Source organism: Podarcis erhardii (assembly GCF_964252035.2).
Source record: "Podarcis erhardii genome assembly, chromosome: 7".
Lineage (NCBI taxonomy): Eukaryota > Metazoa > Chordata > Lepidosauria > Squamata > Lacertidae > Podarcis > Podarcis erhardii.
This window is the reverse complement of record NC_138511.1, coordinates 9,641,840-9,666,027: the sequence shown is the minus strand read 5'-3', so window position 1 is coordinate 9,666,027 and position 24,188 is coordinate 9,641,840. Positions and strand designations below refer to the sequence as shown.

The 24,188-nt window shown below is 47.0% G+C and overlaps 1 protein-coding gene and 1 long non-coding RNA gene across 3 annotated transcripts in view; one reads left to right on the top strand and one right to left on the bottom strand.

Moving 5' to 3' along the window:
• Positions 1–24,188, bottom strand: part of SH2B3 (SH2B adaptor protein 3) — a 69,812-nt gene that overhangs the window by 31,766 nt on the left and 13,858 nt on the right. For both annotated transcript variants that reach the window (XM_081868467.1, XM_081868466.1), the window contains exon 2: positions 21,697–22,479. In XM_081868467.1, the coding sequence (XP_081724593.1) occupies positions 21,697–22,470 (774 nt within the window). In that variant the 5' untranslated portion in view covers positions 22,471–22,479. The remainder of the gene's footprint in view (positions 1–21,696; positions 22,480–24,188) is intronic.
• Positions 19,552–24,188, top strand: part of LOC309345521 — a 330,624-nt gene continuing 325,987 nt past the window's right edge. The window contains exon 1 of the long non-coding RNA XR_014158283.1: positions 19,552–19,687. This is a non-coding gene — a long non-coding RNA (uncharacterized lncRNA). The remainder of the gene's footprint in view (positions 19,688–24,188) is intronic.

Here is a 24,188-nt window from a genome sequence, read left to right as displayed (position 1 = left end):
GACTTGACACTGGATCTGACCAAAGGGGGCCCATCAATCCCAAAACCCATTGGCCACCAGTCTTTGGGATGACTGCAAGAAGGACCTGAAGATGGCAACAGCCCTGTCCGCATTTGTGATTCCCAGCAAATGGTATTCAAAGTGTCTCTGAAACTGGAGGCAGGAGACACACCCCTTGACCGAAAGGAAAGGGCTCTTTAATCCCCTTGTCCCTGGTGCAAAGGGCAAGCAAGGCTCTGCCAGGTTCTCCTAGCTGTTACTTGGGTGCCTTGCATGAGCCAAAAGTCATATTGGCACAGGCACATGGGTGTGCAAGTAGAGAACCCCGAGACCGAAGGCTTCAAGAGGTGTTTTGCCTATGGGTTGGGCTTAAGCGCAGGAGAAATGCCTCATCCCGAAGGCGGTAAATGTGGTTAGAAATGCTGTTTGCAGGCATGTTGTGGTGTTGCAATAAAAGCCCTTTACAGGGAGCTGTTTTTTATTTAGTGCAAGGGACGCGCGCAGGCCTATGAGCGCCAGGCACAAGCGCCACATGCTCCTCACAGAAGTCGCGCTGCTTGTCAACGTCCCGTTGCTGACTGAAGGGCACAAGTGATTAGGAATCCTACCAGTATATTGTACAAGGAAATACAAAAAAAAAAAAAGGAGGAAATTTGGATTACATAACATATTAGCTCATCAAATAGAACTTAAACTCACTTGTGTAAGACAGAGATACTGGGAGAATGGTGAAAGACCAACCAGGAAAGATTTTGACTAATCGTCTAAAGAAAGACAAGTCAACAATCCCACTTACTAGAGGAGATAGAGGTGACGTTTACAAAACTTCAAAAATCATTTTTTTAAAATTCTACTTGGAATTATATATTAACCCAGAAAAAGTTCCCTATGAAGACCTAGAGGCCTTCTTTAATAAAATAAAATAACCATATTTAGATGATTCACAAAAGCAAAATTTATTAGCATTCCATTGCTGAGCTTTCCCCACTTTTATAGTTAAAATGCCTGGCTGTACCATCCTAAGCACAGGCCACAGGGTTGAGATGCATGCAAAAAGCAGATACTTTGCAGGAGTGTGTGTGTGTGTGTGAAGTTCAGTCTGTAAATAACCAGTTGCCTATTTATTTATTTACATAACATTTATCTACTGCTTAATTGCAAAAAATAAATAAATCCCTCGAAGCATTTTACAAAACTAATAAAACAATAAAAGTTTCAGTAAAAACAGCTATTTAAATATTCAAATAGACTTTTTAAAATAACCAATAAGCTAAATACGTATCAACATTCTACATACTTGGGTAGGCTTGTCTAAAGAAACATGTTTTTAGCAGGCACCGAGAAGGAGCGTCTCCACCCCCATTGTTCAGCCCGGACACAGGTCCAGCACCGAGGGCCTTCTGGCGGTTCCCTCATTGCGAGAAGTGAGGTTACAGGGAACCAGACAGAGGGCCTTCTCGGTAGTGGCGCCCTCCCTGTGGAATGCCCTCCCACCAAATGTCAAACAGAACAACAATTACCAGACTTTTAGAAGACTTCTGAAGGCGGCCCTGTTTAGGGAGGCTTTTAATGTTTGATGTAGTACAGTATTTTAATATTTTTCTTGGAAGCTGCCCAGAGTGGCTGGGGAAACTCAGCCAGATGGGCGGGGTATAAATAAATAAATAAATTATTATTATTATTATTATTATTATTATTATTATTATTATTATAGTACATCAAAGGCCTGGTGTCAATAGGCAGGGAGTTCCAAAGTAGCTGCTGCAACAATAAAATATCTGTTTCTTAACAAATGTGCAGCAGGGCCAGATTCACAGGTCAAAGCAGTCAAGTGGACAAACATAGGGTCAAGCTATCTTGCAAGTTAACTAGTCCCACGGTGTTAAGAGCTTTTCATATACCTTGAACTTGGCCTGGTAGCAAACGGGAAACCATAGCACATCTCTGAGCACAGGTGTTCTATGCGCACCCATCAGCAATCGTGCTGCAGCGTTCTGCAACTTCTGAAGCCCCACACAGAGCGCAAACTTTGCCTCCAGGTGACCAAATCTGCCCCCACAAAAGAGAGGCGCAACATGAGCAATACTAACCATTATTGGCTTGATAGGATTTATTGTGAGTGCGGATTTTATTTGCTAGCAGGGACCTCCCTGGGCACGGGACCCCCCCCCCAACTCCCTTCCTGTCCTCCTCCCCCCACACCTCACTTCCCCTTGACGTCCTTGCCAAATGTGCGGCTGGCACAGAGCACGAGAAGGCAGGAAACAGACGGGAGCACATTCATGCGCTCTCCGGCCCAAACGAACAAAGACATGCAAGCCCTGCAGGAAGTCAAAGAGGAAGATCTCAAGAGAGCTCGTTCCCCAAATTAGACAGCCCCTCGCGCAAGCGGAAGAGAAACTCTCTGCATTAGCCAGATGAGAAAACCTGCTGAGGCGGCAAAAAAACCCAATAACTCCAAAAAAAGGGGGGGGTGGAGAGAAAGAGAGAGAGAGAGAGATTTAGAGGGAGACAAGGGATTTGAAACTTCCTTCTGCTATTAGGTTCAGGTTTTTGAGGACTGGAGAAACAGGTCTCTCTATGTGTAATCTATTCTTCACCATTGTGAACACCCACATAAGGCTGGTTACAGTCCCCATTTTCTCCCTTCGCCAGCAGATCCCGGGGGGGGGGGGATGTGACAGCAACTCAAAATTCAGAATTAAAAACAGTTAAAGTATATGACATTCACAGGAACGGGGATGGGCCCTAAAAACTCACATCTCGGATGGAAAAAGGCCTGCATTCACTGAAAGCTGTGCAGTGAAGAAGACCAACGCACCTGAGTTCCACAGCTTAGGGGCTGCCACAGACAAGGCCCTGCAGACAATAATCAAGGCTTTTCTCTGGTGTGAGAGAGGGCGAGGGAGGTGGCCTCTTCTAAAGCAATCCAAAAGAAAGCATAGGTCTGCCCTTTCCCTTTAAACCATTTGTTGCTTTCCCATATGCATGCAATTAATTGACTAAGATTTTTCTCTTTATATAGCAGGCCTGCTAAATGGTCACTAAGAGAAGAGTCGATGGAATAGGACTGGAAAAAGTTTAAAGACTATTTGCAGAAACATTGTAAAATGTTTGAATGTTAAAATGATGTTGGATTTAAAGAGAATATGGCATCAGTGATATAGTTAAAAGGAGTATGCAAAAATTCTTAAAAAGAAAAGGGGGAAAAGACCAGAGTAATATTATGTCAAACTTAAACAAAATGGCACAAGGGATTAAGTTATAAAGAATAGGTAGAAATTGATTCTGAAAAGAGAAGAAAAATTGGAGATATAATAGGTTGAAATATATAATTTTAAATGCAGTCTGAAAGAGGGTTAGAATTTGCTGAACTCGATTGTGTAAAGGGGAACACAAAAAAGGGAGATGTGAGGAAGTCAAGAAAGAGGGTTACATAGATATTAAGTTAAAAATTGGATTTTTTCTTGTTTGTGTTCTTATTGTCTTTTTCTGTTTCTTTGTGATGTATTTTTTCTTTTTGATGTATCTTTTCTTTTGTTGTATGTTTGTTTTATTATATAAAATCTTAATAAATATCTTTAAAAAAAATAAATAAAAATAAATGGTCACTAATAGACCTTTGTTCTGCTTTCAGATTTCTTCTGAAACCCTTCATTCTCAGTCATGCGGACTTGAATCTTACTTTACTGGCGGGTTCTGGGCCCAAGCAAGATTCAGGTTGCGGAGGGGGGGTGTCCCCCATTTTGTAGCTCAGCTCCTTTGCTGCTAGAAGAATGTTTATAACCAGAGTCCAAACACGTTTTCCCAAGTCTTAAATTGTTGGAGTGTGTAAACACCCTCAGGAAGGAACTGCAGCTCCTCCGAATGAGCTGATTCAGGGCTTTCATTCTACCTCAGCAGAGAAAACCCAATGTTTTTTGGCGCCTGACGCAAACCACAAAATAGTGCCCCCACTTCCCACCAGGGAAGAAAGGGTGAGTGAGGATGTACATCTGGAAAAGGGGGAGGGGATAAAGATCTACATTGGGATCTGCTGACCCTGTGGATCCTGCCACCTGAGGCGGTTGCCTCACCTTGCCTCATGGTAGGGCCGGCCCTGTAGCTCAGTATACCCAAAAGGAGAAACTTCAGTGTCAACAGAGACAAGCAGGGAGGTGGGGGTCAATCCACAGCAAGGCCTTCTGCATCGTAGTCCCTCCTGGGTGGAGAACACTCCCCCCCCCCAAGAGAGGGAAAATTCCCCCCTCTATACACAACCACACACACAGGCAGACAATATGGTTCATTAAAATGGGGCCTTTTGGAATCACAAATACAATACAATACGATAATCTTTATTGTCATTGTCCCATACAGAACAAAAAAATTGAAAAAATCTACACCAGACATTCAAAAACCCACAAGCCTGCTATCCCAGCTATCCCAGCCTGGTTAGCCCCTAAAAACTCTGATACCCCATAATTGAATACAATATAAGACTACCTTACACTGCGTTTAAAACCAAAATCGCATTTGGGTAGAAACTGTTTCTCAGGTGGCTAGTCTTAGTCTTTATAACCCTGTACCTTCTTCCAGAAGGCAGAAGCTGAAAGAGATCATTTCCGGGGTGCACACTATCCTGCGCTATCTCTGCAGCTTTCTTATGGCACCTGGAAGCATAGATCGGATCCAAGGTGGGAAGAGTGCACCCAATTATTCTCTCCGCAGTCTTTACAACCTTGGACAGCATTGTTTTTCCCCTGACCATGCAGCTCCCAAACCACACACAGAGACTGTAAGTTAATGCACTCTCCACAGTACAGTGGTAAAATGCCATCAACAAGTCCTTTAAGAGATTGTTTTTCCGGAGGATTCTCAGAAAATATAATCTTTGCTGTGCTCTCTTCATTAGGTCTTTGCTGTTTTCTCCCCAGGTTAGGTCATCTCTCAACTCCATTCCCAGAAATCAAAACACCGAGACCTGTTCCACACACTTCCCCTCAATAATAAGTGGCTGAATATTCAATTTACATTTCCTAAAGTCCACAATAATCTCTTTTGTTTTATTTAACTTAAGGAGTAAGTTGAAACTGGTTCTATTTGATTTTGTTGTTTGGAGGCTACATACTGTTGACTTTTTAACATAAGAATCCCCATGTGTTGTTTTTTTGCAAAAAGGATGATGAATAATAACAATAAATTCATAGCAATAACAACTTATTTATTCCAGGAAACCTTGCTAGCAACAGACAGCCCTCCCTGCTCTCTGCCAAGGCTAAACAAAAGGAGTCAGGGAGTTCGTTCTCTTTCCTTTCTTTCTGTATTGCATCTTATCTAAAAATAGGACTAGATGTCCTCCGGTAGAAATTGCTGCAGAACAAGAGATGTTTGTGAAACAGATTTGTCTTTGTAAGCAAGTGTACTAGGCTGTAATCCCATGTGCTGGTTGTTGTTCCCCAACAGCGCCAGCTCCAATCTGGATCGGGCCCTCACAGCTGATTTCTTCCCTGGAATCAGCCCACCTGAGAAGTGCTGGAACTGCTGACACACACACCCCGCCACCAAAACCCCTGGGTCTCCCCTAATGAACGAACACCGCAGTGATTTGCAATGGACTCCTACCCACATTTACCTTTACCTAAGTCTTCCAGCCCCTTCATAGATCACTGCCTTGCCATGGCGAAGGGGCTTGAATAACTCACGAGAAGCTATGAGCTATGCCGTGCAGGGCCACCCAAGATGAACATGTCATAGTGGAGAGTTTTGACCAAACGTGATCCATCTGGAGCAGGAACTGGCAAGCCACTCCAGTATCCCTGCCAAGGAAACTCCATGGATAAAGACAATCAGATCCTGAAGCTGAGGTTCCAATACTTTGGCCACCTCATGAGAAGAGAAGACTCCCTGGAAAAGACCCTGATGTTGGGAAAGATGGAGGGCACAAGGAGAAGGGACGACAGAGGACGAGATGGTTGGACAGTGTTCTCGAAGCAGCCAACCTGAGTTTGACCAAACTGCGGGAGGCAGTGGAAGACAGGAGTGCTCTGGTCCATGGGGTCACGAAGAGTCGGACACGACTAAACGACTAAACAACAACAACAAGTCCTTCAGTTCAATCAGGAATTGAATGGTTTGGGATAATTTCCAACCTTGAAGGCTACTGATGATTCCCAGCACTCATAGATAGTTCCTGTTCAGAAGCGGCCTTGCGAGCAAAACATAACCCTGTCAGCTGCTGCTACCTTGCGCTGTTGACATCATCTTCTCCCCGGCAGCACCAGTGTTCAGTGGCAAGCTCCCTTTGTTGTGTTAGGCCACAAGTCCAGTGCAACAGCAGAACCTTCTTCCTGGCATGCTGCCCTCTCTAAACCTCTGAGCAAGCTGGCACCAGGCCTTCCTGCCTGCCATTTTGGAAACATGCTAAGAAAAAAAACGAGCCCATACTGAAAACAAGAACTTTCCATAACTTCATGTTATTAAGCTAACTGTCAATAGATTACACAACCTTTTAATGCTCATTTGCGCTCCAGGGTGGGATGTTGAAAAATAAGATCGCCACACCAACACGGAGTACTAACAGCTTTTTATATAACTTGGAAATCTGTATTTTAATAAGGAAGGGGAGGGGGGTGTTCCTCTTCAAAGAGCCCATCTCCTTTTGGACACCCTGACTGTCCCAGCAACAGAGTTTTCAAAATGAGAAACACGTCATACTTTAGTGATTAATGCCAAAAAGTGTAGCTGAGCTGCTCTGAAGTCTTAGCCGGAAATTACCAATGATGGAAAAAAGCTGTGGTTTAATAAATGACAAACAAAGATTTTGACACATCTTGTCTCCTCTTGCAAAACTTGGAGAGGAAAATGCTCCTCAGCGGGGGGCAGGGGGGCGGGGAGAGAGAAACCAGCACGAAACCCCAACACTTGCCTGCTAGACAGCCTTCGAAGAAAAATTTAAAAAACCTCAGAGTTTCCGAATTTAAAGAGCGGGGAGGGAGGCTTAATCAGGGCTGTGACTCAACTGGGGCTTAGCCCAGAAAAGCTCAGTGTTGGTACTCAAGAGCCGTTTCACACATTTCACACAAATTAAAGAGGAATAAATTATTGGGGTGGGAGGCCAGGTAAGCTCCACCCCCACATAATCAATTACAAGATGTAGTAAAGTAAAGGGGGGCCCCTGACCATTAGGTCCAGTTGTGGCTGACTCTGGGGTTGCGGCACTCATCTCGCTTTATTGGCCGAGGGAGCCAGTGTACAGCTTCCGGGTCATGTGGCCAGCATGACTAAGCCACTTCTGGCGACACAGAGCAGCACGTGGAAACGCCGTTTACCTTGCCACCGGAGTGGTACCTATTTATCTACTTGCACTTTGATGTGCTTTCGAACTGCTAGGTTGGCAGGAGCAGGGACCGAACAACAGGAGCTCACCCTGTCACAGGGATTCGAACCACCAACCTTCTGATCAGCAAGTCCTAGGCTCTGTGGTTTAACCCACAGCGCCCCCTGCGTCCCTTACAAGATGTAGTACATGCACACTATTTGAATGGCAATGCCCAAATATTTTAGGGGGGGGAGCGGAGGGACGTCAGCTCCTAGAAGTTGGCTCCTAAGAAACAAAAACAGTAACAAAAGCCCAGTTTTGCCTATCTGGCAACAAGCAGGCTTGCCAACACACATCTTTTTAGATAACTTGACACTCAATGAAATAAATTCCAGAGGGTCGGGAATTAAAAAATTCTGAAAAGTACTCTTAGAAATACAATGCGCTAAGAAGCCCTGGCTTTAGTGTATTAATACAGTGTGCCCAGTCTATTATTAACTATTAGCATTTATTTATTCATTTTATTATTAATCTCTAGTTATTACAGGGGATGCGGGTCTTGCCGATCAGAAGGTTGGCGGTTCGAATCCCCGCGGCGGGTTGAGCTCCTGTTGCTCGGTCCCTGCTCCTGCCAACCTAGCAGTTCGAAAGCATGTCAAAGTGCAAGTAGATAAATAGGTACCGCTCCGGCGGGAAGGTAAACGGCATTTCCGTGCACTGCTCTGGTTCGCCAGAAGAGGCTTAGTATGCTGGCCACATGACCCAGAAGCTGTATGCCAGCTCCCTTGGTCAATAAAGCGAGATGAGCACCGCAACCCCAGAGTCGGCCACGACTGGACCTAATGGTCAGGGGTCCCTTTACCTAGTTATTACACTGAAACCCAACCTTTCTGTAAGGAGCTCGGCAGCCCCTTTTAACCCTCACTCACAGCAACCCTGTGGGGTAGGTTAGAAAGCTGGGGGTGCAGAGTACGACCAGGTCACACAACGAGCTCCTTGTCTGAATGAGGAAATGAACCAGGATCTCCCAATCTTTGGCCCAATGCTCATCTACACCACCCCTTCTCTGCCGAGTGCTCTATGCCAACCTCTTCCTACAGAGAAAATGTTTAATTTGAAATCCGTTTACAGATTCAAAGGCAAGGCACAGACTTTCAAAGGCGTACCGCAGAACCAGGGATGCTCTGGAGCGTGATAAGAGTGCGTTTCTACGCTTCAACCTGCCTCCTCCTATACACCAAGCTTTCTACGCAAGGAATTTTGGATTCAGCCCCTGCCTCAGAGACAAAGACTGAACCGACAAGACTTGTTTCTCTTGTGCTTTTGAGGTCTCCAGAAGCTGTTTGATGGATAGGCATACCTGTCAATTTCAGACTCTTTCAGTCTCTCATATCTTGTTGCTCTCAAAGGCACATTGCATACAAAGCAACTTTCCCCAACATACGCCTTTTTATATGTTATTTTCACTAATATATGCCTCTTATGCCCACTGCACTTTGTGTGCCTTATTTGTTTGGAGAAACCACAAAATCTGGAGAGGTGCAAATTTCGAGCGACAGCCGAGTTTCAGTTTACGGACTCTTTCGGAAAGTGCAAATCAGGCAGGTTCGCATTAAAATCTGAACCGCGCTGGTTTCGCCCCTCCTCGCCATCCCTGTTGGACTCCAACTCCCATCAGTCCCAATCAACACAACCCCTGGTCAGGGACAATGGGAACAGGAGTCCAACTGCAGCTGCAAGGGACAGCTTCGCCGCCAAAAGGCAAGCAAGATATAAACATTTTAATAAACAGAAGTCAGGAATAAATAAATAGAGAAATGTGGGTGAGTATTTGCACAAGAGCTGTTTCAGAGCATAGCTGTCAACGTTTCCCCTTTTTAAAGGGAAATTCCCTTATTCTGAATAGGATTCCTCGCAAGAAAAGGGAAAAGTTGACAGCTATGTTTCGAATCCCCGCGACGGGGTGAGCTCCCGTTGCTCGGTCCCTGATCCTGCCAACCTAGCAGTTCGAAAGCACGTCAAAGTGCAAGTAGATAAATAGGTACCGCTCTGGTGGGAAGGTAAACGGTGTTTCCGTGCACTGCTCTGGTTCGCCAGCAGCGGCTTAGTCATGCTGGCCACATGACCCGGAAGCTGTACGCCGGCTCCCTCGGCCAATAAAGCGAGATGAGCACCGCAACCCCAGAGTCATCCGCGACTGACCCTAATGGTGAGGGGTCCCTTTACCTTTATGTTTCAGAGGCTCGTCAAAAAGCCAAGTTTGGCATCTCTGCTTCAACCAACTCCCCACCCCACTCCCACCCACCCCCATATCAAAACAGTTTCGGTGCCGTAACTGAAAAGGCACCCTTCCAAAGAGGAAGCTGTGTGGCAAAGCAGCTCTTTGCAAGCAGGGCCCCCCGCCCTCCCCATGAATGAAAGGCGGCTTTGCAAAAGACTTCTGCTCCATTCACAAAGGCGCCAGCCAGCCCAGGGACTTCCGAGCCGGGCCTGCGGTTAGGCCTGCCGTGGCTCGGCTGCAAGGTTCTCCTGCCTTGCCTCCAGAGAAATCAAGCACAAGAGACAGAAACCGAAGAGCAGGGCAGATGTATCTGGAGCGAGTGGGGCTGGGGGTCCCCACACTCGCCCACCTCCACCCACCCCACGGGTTTTGCAAGTATGGATAGGAGAGGCAAAAAAGACATTGCTGTGCTAAGTCTCCAGGTTTCAGAGTGGGAAATGGAACAAGTGGCTGCGTCACAGCCGGATGGCGGTTTCAAAACGTTCTGCCGGCAGGAAACCCTCTGCAGGTTGACTCCTTTGCTCTGGGGATTCCTGCACCTTGCAAAGGATTGTGGGTCGTATTTTGCAAGGTGTATGCTTTGTAGTTTCTGGACGAGGCCTCACAGCCTCCCCCATGCAAACCAAGGAGCCCCAGTGAACAGCCACTTCGAAGTGAGGATACCTGGAACACACAACTTGGGCCAACAACCCATTCCATCTGTTCCAGTGTGGTGTAGTGGTTAAGAGCGGTGGACTCGTAATCTGGGGAACGGGGTTCGCTTCCCCGCTCCTCCACATGCAGCTGCTGGGTGACCTTGGGCCAGTCACACTTCTCTGAAGTCTCTCTGCCTCACTCACCTCACAGAGTGTTTGTTGTGGGGGAGGAAGGGAAAGGAGAATGTTAGCCTCTTTGAGACTCCTTAAAGGTAAAGGTAAAGGTACCCCTGACCATTAGGTCCAGTCATGTCTGACTCTGGGGTTGCGGCACCCATCTCGCTTTACAGGCCAAGGGAGCCAGCATTTGTCCACAGAAAGTTTTTCCGGGTCATTCTGGCAAAACCAGAGCAGCGCACAGAAATGTCGTTTACCTTCCCGCCGGAGTGGTACCTATTGATCTACTTGTACTCTGACATGCTTTCGAACTGCTAGGTTGGCACGAGCAGGGACCCAGCAACGGGAGCTCACCCCATCACGGGGATTCGAACCGCCAACCTTCTGATCGGCAAGTTCTCGGCTCTGTGGTTTAACCCACAGCGCCACCCATGTCCCTTTGAGACTCTTTAGGGTAGTGATAAAGCGGGATATCAAATCCAAACTCGTCTTCTTCTCCTCCCCTGGCTGGCCAGTTTACCTACACAAACCACAGTTTCGCACATCTGCACATCCCCACTCCAGTTCAGCTTTGGCCCAGAAGAAAAGAACACAAGGAAGATCGGGGCACCACCTGTTGAACTGAGCACTCATTCTGGTTCGTTTGCAGGGAGATTAGACAACGCTGGCTATTTAATGAACATTCACTCTGATTTGTTTGTAGGGAGGTTAGATGACGTTACAACAAAACAAGTGTCATCCCATACCTTCTTTGTCCCAATCAGCAAACTTTAGACTGGAAGCTCCAAGGGGCAGAGGCCTGACTAATCTTTGCCCGTGCCAATTAATAAAAAACAAATAAAATAGCAGCATATTCTGTTAAGTTATCGACATTCCAAATTGGTCCCAAATTAGTCCCATATTACTGGGACCAAGCAAAGGGGCTCAGAGGGAAGGAGGCAAGTGTGATTAAGTGAGGGGTGTCACTGGAGAAATTTGTGGGAACTGAGAGAGACACAAGGACAACATCTCTACGTTCAGTTCTAACCAAATTCCACCTTCTGATTTGCTGGAGACGCTAAGAATCTCGCTTTGCAACAAAAACGACGTCTTTACTCCAGGGAATTATTTATATTTCAAATTTTTATCCATTCCGTCCTTATAGCAGACTAACTGTCCATCAAGCCTCGTGTGGGGGGAATTACCAGTTCCAATCTAGCTCAGATTACTCATATATACTGAACACTGGCACAAGCCGTCTCTATAAATGTCCAAGCGTTTGTGCGATGCAGTGTACTGTTGTTGTTGTTTCAATTTATACACTGCCCTTTATCAAAAGATCTCAGGGTGGTGTACCGCAATAGAAACACATTAAAAACTTCCATGATAAAAAAACTTAATTAAAAACATACTGGCAGACAGCCTAATGGTAAAATAATCACCATAATAACTCTTTTCCCACACACTTTCACAGGCCATAGATTACTTAATAGCCATAGGCCTGGGTAAAGAGGAATGTTTTGCCTGGCATCTAAAAATGTGTAATGACGGTGCCAGGCAAGCCTTTCTGGGGAGAGCATTCCACAGTTGGGGAGCCACCACCGACAAGGCCTGTTCTCTTGTTGCCACCCTCCGAACCTCTCTAGGAGTGGGGACATAGAGAAGGGCCTCAGATGACAAGCGCAGGATCTGGGTCGGTTCATACGGGGAGAGGTGGCCCTTAAGGTATTGAGGTATTGTTGACATGTACACGGATTGCATGTTTGCTGCATGTAACATGCAAAACCCCTATTACCTTCTGTGACTACTCTTCCAGGATCTCAGGTAGAGAAAGACTTCCTGGGCTGGAGATGCTTTATTGCCGTTCAGCTGACAAAGCAGAGGCAAGTAGGAGCAAGGACTGGGGAGAGTCCTGAGGGCCGGAGAGTGTTGCCTCAAGGGCCACATGTTTGCCCAAGTTGCCAGGAGCTCCCTATCCCTGCAATAGCCATAGTGATTGGGGGGTAAGGAGGTTCCTTCCTGACCCCCACACAGCACATGGTGCTAAACACAGCACAAAGAGCACATCCTCTCTTCCCGAAGCCTTCTCCTGCCGTAACATCTGGTTGAAATAAAATGACTACAGATGCTTCCGTTGGAAGTACCAATTTTCATGGGATTTTTCAGCTTGGCTGTAAATACTGTATTGCTCTGGGCTGGAACCTGGCAGAGTAGTCGAGTCAGCTCTCAAAGGAGAAAACAGCCCCCACCCACCCTGAAAAATGCTTTCCTGGAATTATTGGTTCCAGTATGCTTTCAGCTGGCCATCCATCACCTGCGGCCAGGGGATGCCCAAGGGAGAAGCTCGATGGCACAGAATTTGCCAATTCTTCTCCTTTTGAGGCACCCAATTTTTAGGCCAAGTCCCCCTCCTGCGTTGAAATCTGGGCTTTAGTCTCTCTATTTCTGGATTCTCCCCCAACACCATGTCCAAAACCATTTCATGAGCATCGTGTTCCAAGAGCTGGATTTGCTAGATGAAAGCAAACATTGCTTTGCATGGCACGTTAAATTAAGAGGGGAAAGGAAAAAGAAAAAGTTTGCCGAACCTCAACTGTGAGGCAAACTGAGTGCTAAAAGTTCTGCCAAAAGTCAGAGTATCTGCTCTTTGAGCTCAACACACACACACACACACACACACACACTGCAAACAGAAAAGCACACCATATAAACATTGTCATGCGTGCCATTCTTGACACTTGCTCCTTTGCCCAGTGGCCAGCTGGCACCTCAAATGCCCTGAAGGACCTGGCAGGAGAGACAAAGTGTGAAAATCTCCAAGTGACGCTGCGGAAATGGATAAAACCATCAGAAAGAATAAATCAACACATCCTTTTACCGGTAAGAAACATGTCGCAATCTGGAATACAGTATTTGTGTGTGTGCACAAGAAGTATTGAACCAACAGCAGGATGGCAGCCAATAAGGTGACGCTCGATCCTAGCAAGACAGAAGCTCAGTGGGTGGATCACCGCCTGACTCTGCTCTGGAGAGATCCACATTCCCCCAGTCTGGAGTTGAAGTGCCTTTCACCAGCTGCAAAGTCTCTGGGACATTACTATCTTGGCCGCAGTGATAGGAACCCTGGTTCTCTTTTGGCAATACATTCTATGCTGAGCTTCCCTTGAAGACAATTTGGAAACTATTAGAATCCTAGAACTGCAGAGCGGGAAGGGACCACAGAGGTCATCCAGCCCAACCCCCAAAATGCAGGAATCTTTGGCTCAATGCGGGGCTCAAACCCACAACCCTGAGATTAAGAGTAAGGGATATCTCTACCGACTGAGCTATCCTCCTCTGCTACACCTAGTAGAGACTGCAGGTGCAAGGTTTCTGGGCACTAAAAGTACTTACCGTATTTTTCGCTCCATAAGATGCACTTTTTTCTTCCTAAAAAGTAAGGGGAAGTGTCTGTGCGTCTTATGGAGCGAATGTGTGGTCCCTGAAGCCGAATTGCCCAGGGGCAAAAAGCAGATCATGCTTTTTTTTTTTTTTTAAAAAAAGAGGGAAGTGGGTGTTGAAACAAAGCCGCTGATCGGCAAGTGATCGGGAAGGAGATAAGGGATGCTAGCAATAAAGGAGGCTGCCTGGGAGGGGGGGAGGTAAAGACAGCGAACTTGCAAGGAGAGGAGACAGGAAGACTAAAGCAATGAGGAGAGAAATTAGAAGAAAAGGAGGAGCAAAAAACTGCTCTAGCTAAGGAAAAGATACTAAGGAAAACAAGAGGGAAGGGGGTGCTGAAAGGAAGCAGCTGATCAGTAAGCGATCAGGAGGGAGATAAGGGACGCTAGAGATAAAGGAGGCTGCTTGGGAGGGGGGAGGTAAAAGCCCATAGATCCTCAGGAGTTTTGCATTAGGTCACCCCAAATTCACCATCAGATCACATAGGATGTCCATGGCTACAGCCTGCACCAAAAAAAATCACACATCCACTGTTGAATGGGGCCACAATGCCGCAAAAACGTGGTTATAAAGCATGGATCCACATGGATTCTCAGGATTTTTGCATTGGGCTACCCCAAACTCACCGTCAGATCACATGTCTTTGGCCACAGCATGAACCACAAAAATCCACTGTTTTGTTCAGAATATTTTTTTTTCTTGTTCTCCTCCTCTAAAAACTAGGTGCATCTTATGGAGCGAAAAATGCGCTAATTGGCTTCCAAATTTACTTGCCAGCCCAACTCAAGGTAATGGCTTTGAAAGCCCTATGTGACATTGCCCCAGGTACCTAATGGAACACCTGCCGAGATTCAGAGGTCATCTGATGATACCCTTCATCAGGTCCTCTCACTAACAGCGATGACACATTTTTAGCTGGGATTCCCTCCCCAAAGAGGACTGCCCAGAGTCCATTCTGCCGTCCTTTCATGACCAGGCAAAATTGTTCTCATTCTCGCAGGCCTCTTAAGGGATTCTAGATCTATCTGAAGTTTTAAATGGGGTTTTCTTCTAATTACTTTTCACATTAATTGCCTTTTGATTTTTAAACATGACATTTCTTTGTGAACCGCCCTGGGATCTTTGTTGTTGAGTGAACAGTGGTATATAAATCTCCTAAACGAAATAAAAATAAAGAAAGGTGGAATCTACATACATATAAAATAAAGTTCTGAAAATGCTTCTTTTTTTTAAAAAAAAAAAAAGTTTTTAAGAATACAGTGGTATACCTTGGTTTACAACCATAATCCGTGGGTTGATTGGGGGGGGCGGGGGAGAACCTTGGCATGTTATCAAGTCACCTATACTCCTTGCCCCAATCCAAGCCACGCAATCCAAGGATCTCCTTCAAAAGCAGGCTCCTCCGTTCTCCCTTGGAAGAGACGGGGCCCTCTCAGTGGTGACTCCACCCCTTTGGAATTCTCTCCACCCCAGCGAGAAACACGGAAGGTCCTTGTCACGGCTGGCTTTTATGAGAACTCTTAAAGCCTTTAAAAATAAAAACGCAATCCTATGTTAAAGGGAGGGGAAAAAAGGTTTTGCTGCTGATCTGTTTGTGGTTTTTGAAAATGGCAAATTTGCTGTATTTAACTTGGGATCTTCTGATGCTTCTAAGCTTCGTTTTAAAAATATTTGCCCCCCTGGAAACTGCCTGGGCATGGGCAATGTACCCTGAGGGGAGAGCACAGAAATCATTTAACAAATAAACATATACTAAAAGCTCTTAATTAATAACTAGTAGCTCTTGTTTAATAAGAATTACGAGCCGGTGCAGTGCAGTGCCAGACTAGGGACCTAGGAGACCAGGGTCCAAATATTACCAGCTGGTCACAGAGCTCTCTCTTGCAGCATCTTCGCCTAGCCTACCTCAAAGGGTTGTTGTGGGAATTAAACGAAGAGGTTTAAAACGTGCTTGTCGCCTTCAGCTCCTTGGAGGACAAGGTGGAATATAAATGCAATAATAAACTAATGAATTCGATGCAGACAAAGCAGCATTTATGCACTGGGGGTTTGGCAGGAATCTCTTGAAATGGCCCAGAGCCCCCCGGCACAAGAAATCACTTAGATTTGTGGCAAATCTAAGAAGTAACCCCCGTGCCCTCTTTTTTTAAAAACAACAACAACAGCAGCACTTAATACTTATTCCCTCACAGATTTGTAACTTAAGGGCAAACGCAGACTGCCTTCCCCTTTCTTTCAGGGGCTGTGGGGGAGCTGCGGTGTGCAGAAAATATTCTCTCATTAAAGGAAGGCCAAAAGCTGCATGAGGAGAATGTTATGTTGTTGAGTCCTCCGGAAGACACTCGCATCCGACACGGCCCCACGGAGCTATATTTAGTTCCTGAAGGGCTGGGGGGTTGGGGAGAGAGGAGAGCGAACGCCAAACACCAAATCCTTTGGCGAGCCTACGTGAGTTTAAATTCAATCCCCGTCCTCGGCTCTCTATTAATTGCCGGCCTCTGTGCGCCGGATGAATAGATTCCTGTTTTAACATGGGATGGGGGGGGCGCTTTGAAGGCATGGAAGAGAGGAGGAGGAGGAGGAGGAAGAAAGCAAATTTCTCCTCTGCAAAAAAAAAGAAGACAATTCTTATTACCGATGGACTTTACTACCTTCATTGTGACCTGCGCTTACAAAATTTTCCAGGCGAAAAGGCTTTCGCCATTCACAAACCTTCCTTTGGGGCAGCAGCCAGGATCGAGTGCGCAAACATGCGTGTGCGCACACACACACACACACACACCCCAAAAGAGATGGAAAGAGCATTTACTCTCGGCCGGCTCATCCAAGGTCGCTGGCTTTCAGCCCTTAGCCCCCATGAGATATGCAGGGGCCAAATTTTTGCAGACATGTAAAAGCAGCTCTACTTGCCAAAGGAGGGGAGCTGCTATCTGTTGATTCCATCCCAACAAGGCAACCAAATTGTCAGAGGCGCCCTCCCACCGCAACTTGCCCCCATCTCTGTTGTATTTTAATATTCTGTTGAAAGCCGCCCAGAGTGGCTGGGGAAACCCAGCCAGATGGGCGGGGTATAAATAATAAATTATTATTATTACAGTGGTACCTCGGGTTAAAGCTATGGTTTTCCCAGTAGTGATGTATGGAAGTGAGAGCTGGACCATAAAGAAGGCTGATCGCCGAAGAATTGATGCTTTTGAATTATGGTGCTGGAGGAGACTCTTGAGAGTCCCATGGACTGTGAGAAGATCAAACCTATCCATTCTTAAGGAAATCAGCCCTGAGTGCTCACTGGAAGGACAGATCCTGAAGCTGAGGCTCCAATACTTTGGCCACCTCATGAGAAGAGAAGACTCCCTGGAAAAGACCCTGATGTTGGGAAAGATGGAGGACACAAGGAGAAGGGGATGACAGAGGACGAGATGGTGGGACAGTGTTGTCGAAGCTACCAGCCTGAGTTTGACCAAACTGCGGGAGGCAGTGGAAGACAGGAGTGCCTGGCATGCTCTGGTCCAGGGGGTCATGAAGAGTGGGACATGACTAAACAACTAAACAACAACACCCTGGGTTAAATACTTAATTCGTTCTGGAGGTCCGTTCTTAACCTGAAGCACCACTTTAGCCGCCACCATGCGATTTCTGTTCTCATCCTGAAGCAAAGTTCTTAACCTGAAGCACTATTTCTGGGTTAGCGGAGTCTGTAACCTGAAGCGTATGTAACCCGAGGTACCACTGTATCATCATCATCATCATCATCATCATCATCATCATCATCATCTCTGGGTTAAATCAAGAAATCTCTCAAAGGGAAAAGGGATGGAAGGGCCTGTCAGTTTCAGGTTATCTTAGTTTCTCATTTTCCCCAGTTTTAAAGAATTGTAGAGTTGGAAGGGACCCCTGGGGTCATCCAGACCAACCCCTGCAATGCAGGAATCTCAGCTAAACATCCATGACAAACGGCCGTCCAACCTCTGTTTAAAAACCTCCAAGGAAGGAGAGTCCACAACCCCCCGAGGGAGTCCGTTCCACTGTTGAACAGCTCTTATAGCCAGTTCTCCACATTTCTGCAATCAGATAATCACGAAAATCAGTACGCATTTTAGTGCAAGTTTCTCCCAAGGAACACATCATTTGTTTGTTTGCAAAGATACTTATATTCAGCTAATTTATAAAGAAAATATCAAAGTGGCTCACAACAACTGCACACAGAACCATGCAATAAAAGCCACATTAAAAAGTTGAAATCAGAAATCAGATATTGCGGAAAGAGGAATTCCTAATTGCCTGCATAGGCCTGACAGAATAGAAAAGGTTTCAGTTTTGATGAATGTAGACATTTTTGCAAGCACTTTCCCCTAATATATTTTCACAAATGTATGCATTGTTTTAAAAATACTTTACATTTCCCCCCTAAGATATGCAGTTTTGTAAACATTGGCTGGGTAGAGAACTAACATTGGGGCAAGGGTGAATTTCAAAGGATAGTTGCCTTTTGGTTTGCAAGTTCTTTTGGAATCAATGTGAACTGAATCAAGAGGGAGATTGAATGGGGTGGTCTGCAGTTTTGGGGCGGCCATGGCCTCCACAGCCCAGGGTTTCTCACTCAGAGGCAGCAACTGATAAAAATCCTAAACTGCTGCTGACCTAATCCCTTCTTTCCCTCTCTACTTTCACCGCTGCCTCCCTGGTAAAAAGGTAAAGGTAAAGGGCCCCTGACAGTTAAGTCCAGTCGCAGATGACTCTGGGGTTGTGGTGCTCATCTCGCTTTACAGGCCAAGGGAGCCGGCGTTTGTCCACAGACAGTTTTTCCGGGTCATTCTGGCAAAACCAGAGCAGCGCACAGAAATGTCGTTTACCTTCCCGCCAGAGTGGTACCTATTTATCTACTTGCACTTTGACGTGCTTTCGAACTGCTAGGTTGGCGGGAGCTGGGACTGAGCAACGGGAGCTCACCCCATCGCGGGGATTCGAACCGCCGACCTTCTGATTGGCAAGCCCAAGAGGCTCAGTGGTTTAGACCACAGCGCCACCGTAAGCTCTTTGGGGCAGGGACCTGCTCTCTTGTACTTAAGAACATAGGAAGAGGCCCATTTGAGTGGAGTGCCCTACCTGGGTGGATGGAGCAGCCAAGTAATTTCGTTGTCCCCGAGAGGGGGCAATGACAATAAAGATATTATTATTATTATTATTATTATTATTATTATTATTATTATTTAGTCCAGCATCCTGGTCTCACAGTGGACAACCAAATGCCCCAATGAGAAGCCCACAAGCAGGCTCCGAGCACAAGACCAAGCATCTCGCCTCCTGTGACTTCCAGCAATTGGTATTCAGAAGTACTGCTGCCTCTTGCTTATGGATATAGAGCATAGTCATCAGGGCACAGCCTTCTCCTCCAAGAATTTGTCCAACCCTCTTTGAAAAGCCATGCAAATCAGTGGCCCATCACTGCCTCTTGTGGGAGAGAGTTCCACAGTTTAACCATGTGCTGGTCCAACGTTTCATACCAAGTGTTGGGGTTTACGAAGGAGGCACGAGGTTTTCACAGGGTCCTCGAGCCCTCTGACCTCCTTCGCAAAGCTGGGGTGCACTGACTAGGCTTGGGGAAGGAAGCATGAGAACTCCAGGGCCTTGTCAGAGCCTTCCAAGAGCCAGTGTGGTGTAGTAGTTAAGAGCGGTAGACTCGTAATCTGGTGAACTGGGTTCGATTCCCTGCTCCTCTACATGCAGCTGCTGGGTGATCTTGGGCCAGCCACACTTCTATGAAGTCTCTCAGCCTCACTCACCTCACAGAGTGTTTGTTGTGGGGGAGGAAGGGAAAGGAGATTGTTAGCTGCTTTGAGACTCCTTAAAGGTAAAGGGACCCCTGACCATTAGGTTCAGTCGTGGCCGACTCTGGTGTTGCGGCGCTCATCTCCTTGGAAGTCGAACGGAATCCATTCTGGAAGTCCGTTTGACTTCCAAAACGTTCAGAAACCAAAGCGCGGCTTCTGATTGGCTGCAGAAAACATCCTGTCGGACGTTCGGCTTCCAAAAATAGTTCACAAACCAGAACAGTCACTTCCGGGTTTGCGGCGTTTGGGAGCCAAAATGTTCGAGAACTAAGCTGTTTGAAAACGAAGGTACGACTGTACTTGATTCTGTATGGTAGCATTGGCAGAAAAACTGACATATGAGCAACACAGGGAAAATCTGATTGTTTATCACTCTGTAGCTCCTGGTAGCCATTCACAGGCTATAAGAGACGAAGATCGTGGAAGAAAACCACCAAACACACATGGAGGGATGTGGGAGACCTTTTGGAATAAGCTGATGGACTCTGATTCTAGCATGCATTGCCAGGATCGTATGTTTGCCAAGCCAAATATTACATTATGTTGATCTTTATGCTTTTTTGCAATATTGAAAATAAATAAAAACATTTATAAACAACAACAACAACTGTGGGCTGTGTAAATAACAAATTCCTTTTATCTGGCTCCTCCAACATTCGGCATCACCGGGTGTCAAGAAATTCCTGTGTTACGACAGGATGAAAACTCTCCTCAGCCCATTTTCTCCATAAACCTCTGTAATGGCGGCTCATATTTTCCTTTTCTCGAAACTAAAACGTCTCCAAGTCTGTGACCTTTCTTTATAGGGGAGTCACACCACCCCCTTGCTCATTTTTGGTTTGGCGAGACACATCCCAATTAAAATCAAAGCACCCCCAAACTTCCTTGCAGTTGCAAAACTGCATCGAAAGCGGGATTGCATTTTGCAGCCTCAAAACCACCATGAATGCACAACTGAAAAAGGGCCTGGTGCGGGAGGCGATGTCTACCCCACATCTAAGCTTAGACCCCAGCTCAGTTTCACTTTCAGTAAACCCACCTCCCTTGGGGAAATGATGATACTACTTTCACTAGGGCAAGCACCATTTAACCAGGTCCTTCTCACCAGTCTAGAAAACGTAAACAACAACAACACCATTCTAGTAGAAGATTCACACAAAAATGGGTCTCCTTTCCCACATGCAAAGTGCCAGCACAACAACAAACCATTTGGACAATACCTCCCCATGCCAAGATGTGACAATGGCCCTGCTCTTGATAAGCTGCTCCTTCCCTGTGAATTTCTCTAAGCACATAGTCATCTAAGGCAGGCATAGGCAAACTCCGGCCCTCCAGATGTCTGGGACTACAAATCCCATCATCCCTAGCTAACAGGACCAGTGGTCAGGGATGATGGGAATTGTATAGTGGTGCCCCGCAAGACGAATGCCTCGCTAGACGAAAAACCCGCTAGACGAAAGGGTTTTCCGTTTTTCGAGGCGCTTCGCAAAACGAATTTCTCTTTGGGCTTGCTTCGCAAGACGAAAACGTCTTGCGAGTCTTGCAAGTCTTGCGATTTTTTTCGCTCCCCCCCCCCTTTTTCTAAGTCGCTAAGTCGCTAATAGCCGCTTAGCCGCTTTGCCGCTAATAGCGCTAATCCACTAAGCCGCTAATAGGGTTGCTTCGCAAGACGAAAAAACCGCAAGACGAAGAGACTCGCGGAACGGATTATTTTCGTGTTGCGAGGCACCACTGTAGTCCCAAACATCTGGAGGGCTGGAGTTTGTCTATGCCTAATGTAAAGCAAGCCCTTACCCTCTACTAGCAGTAGGACTCTGGAAATATAATTGTGCGCCGTAGGAAACAGACTAAGCCTCTGGGCAAAATGGCCCACCTCAGTGGTGGTTCTTGCCATGAGGATGAATGAAAATGCAGGAAGCGACAAATTCTGCTTACTGGAAACAAGGCACAGTTGTGCTTCAATACAGCAAACAGTTTCCCCAAAGCAACCAAAACCGCAACAAGCCATTGAGACACAGAGACAGGCCTCCAGGAGCGGCTCCCTTCACTCACCTTGGGGGGATCAAACACCTCCAGGATGTAATCGTCGTTGTCCAAAGCCCCCGCTCTCCGCAAAACCAGCCGGCACCTCTGCCAGCAAGCCCCGCTGTCCATCGTAGCCTCGGTCACCATCCAGTATTTCAGACTGCCCTCTTTCTGAATCTGAGAAGAGGGGTCTTGCGAAAGGGCCCACGGGAAGAACTTCCGGGCAAGGCCAGGCTTTGAAACGGAGTCCAACATCTCCCCTCCTCCGGGGGCCGGCTCCAAGGACCTCCTGCGGAAAAAGCTGCGCCAACTCCTCCTCAAGCGGTCCAGGGAAAAGGGTCTCCTCGCGGCCAAGGGGGAAGCCGTTCCTGCAAGGTCCTCCGAGCTCCAGGCCTTGGTCAAGCCTCGGGGGTGGGCCTCGGGGGCCCTGGCGGCCTGGTCAGCCAGCTCCACTTCGGCTTTGGCCACGACGCCCCCGAGGGAGCCCCCCGGCTGCTTCCGGCCGGTCTCCCGGTAATCCCGCACCCTGCTGAAGGGGAGAATGCGGAACCGGTTCATGGCGAAGCCATACTTCACCTCGTTGCGGAAGTACTGCTGGAAAAGGTCGGCGAACTGGAGGGAAAAGTTCTCGGCCGCCAGGACTTCGTGCTGGGGGTTCTCGCTGACAAAGAGGAGGTACTTGCGGGCCAGCTCTCTGGCGGTGGAGATGGCATGGTGCTCGCAAAACTCATTCCAGCCGCCGGGGTGCGCGGGGTCGCCTGGAGGGGCAGGGAGCCCGTTCATCACAGGGACCGGAAACATTTGGGGGCACTGCGGAAAAACGAGAACACAACCGCAATAGGAATGAATGGCAAAAGTAGTAATAAGAGTAATAATGCCACAGGAGCAACAATGGACTTGAATTCATAGACACTGCCGGTTCTGACTACAGTGGTACCTCTGGTTATGTACTTAATTCGTTCCGGAGGTCTGTTATTAAGCTGAAACTGTTCTTAACCTGAGACACCACCTTAGCAAATGGGGCCTCCCGCCACTGCTGCAGGATTTCTGTTCTCATCCTGAAGCAAAGTTCTTAACCCGAGGTACTATTTCTGGGTTAGCGGAGTCTGAAGCGTCTGTAACCTGAAGCGTCTGTAATCTGAGGTACCACTGTATACGGGTCAATTTCAAGAGATTTCCCCTCAGGAGAGTTTCCATTTATTTTATTTATTTCGTAAGATTTACACACTGTCTGATTGCAAAAAGAAGAAAGGAAACTCAAAGTGGTTTACAAAAGCGAGCTGGTTGGTTTCTTGCGTCCCCCAAGAACAAGAACATCCCTGCATTGTCTTTCAATGACATTTTAAACCCCAAACCTCTTATTTAGCTAGTGAAACTGAGTGGAAAGGGTGTCTGGTTAGGATTCGGAGAGATCCAGGTTCCAAGGTCAACTCAAGGGCAACCGCCCCGACCTGGCCACAGTGAACCATGAGACGGTCACCTCCAGGCTTGACTACTGTAATTCGCTCTACGCGGGGCTGCCCTTTAAGCTGTCCCAGAAACTCTAGCAGGTGCAGAATGCTGCAGCGAGGCTCCTCACGGGGTCTCTGCCATGGGAGCATATTCACCCAGTGCTTTTCCAGCTGCATTGGCTCCCCATGGAGTACAGGGTCAGATTTAAGGTGCTGCTTTTGACCTTGAAAGCCCTTCACGGCCTAGGACCCTTGTACCTACAGGACCGCCTCTCCCGGTATGCCCCACGGAGAGCCTCAAGGTCCATAAATAGCAACACCCTAGAGGTCCCGGGCCCTAAGGAAGTTAGATTAGCCTCAGCCAGAGCCAGGGCCTTTTCAACACTGGCTCCGGCCTGGTGGAACACTCTGCCTCATGACACCAGGGCCCTACGGGATCTGATTTCTTTCCGCAGGGCCTGTAAGACAGAGTTGTTCCACCTGGCCCTTGGCTTAGAATCAGTTTGATTCCCTCCCTCTATTTCTTTTTTCCTTTCCTTCTCCTCCTGCGATGAGGCTACATTTTAATATTTTAATGTTGTATTTTAATTTTGTTTTTAAGTTGTAATCATTCAGCTTGTTTTTATTATTGCTTGTAAGCTGCTCTGAGCCCGGCCTTGGCTGGGGAGGGCGGGGTATAAATAAAGAAATATTATTATTATTATTATGGCTCAGCTGGACCTACCTCGCAGGGTTGTTCTGAGGAGAGGGTTAGGGAAGAGACAACACAGCAATACTAAAATGCAATAAATGCATGTGGTTGTAAATGTATAGCCTTAAAAACTGCAATATAGATCTCCTGATCTATAGGAGAAGGTTGTTCTTGGCTATCAGACTCCACATCTATCCCCCAGAGCAGCCCCCTGACCACCCGCACCCCCCAGTTTTGCACACAGGCCAGGTTCTTCCAAGGAAAAGGAATGGATGTGCTACGTTTTCAAGTATCTGCTCCACAACCCATACGGGAGGGGTGGCGAACCTTGCACACAGGGGTCACAGGTGGCCCTACAAGGCTCTGGATCTGACCCT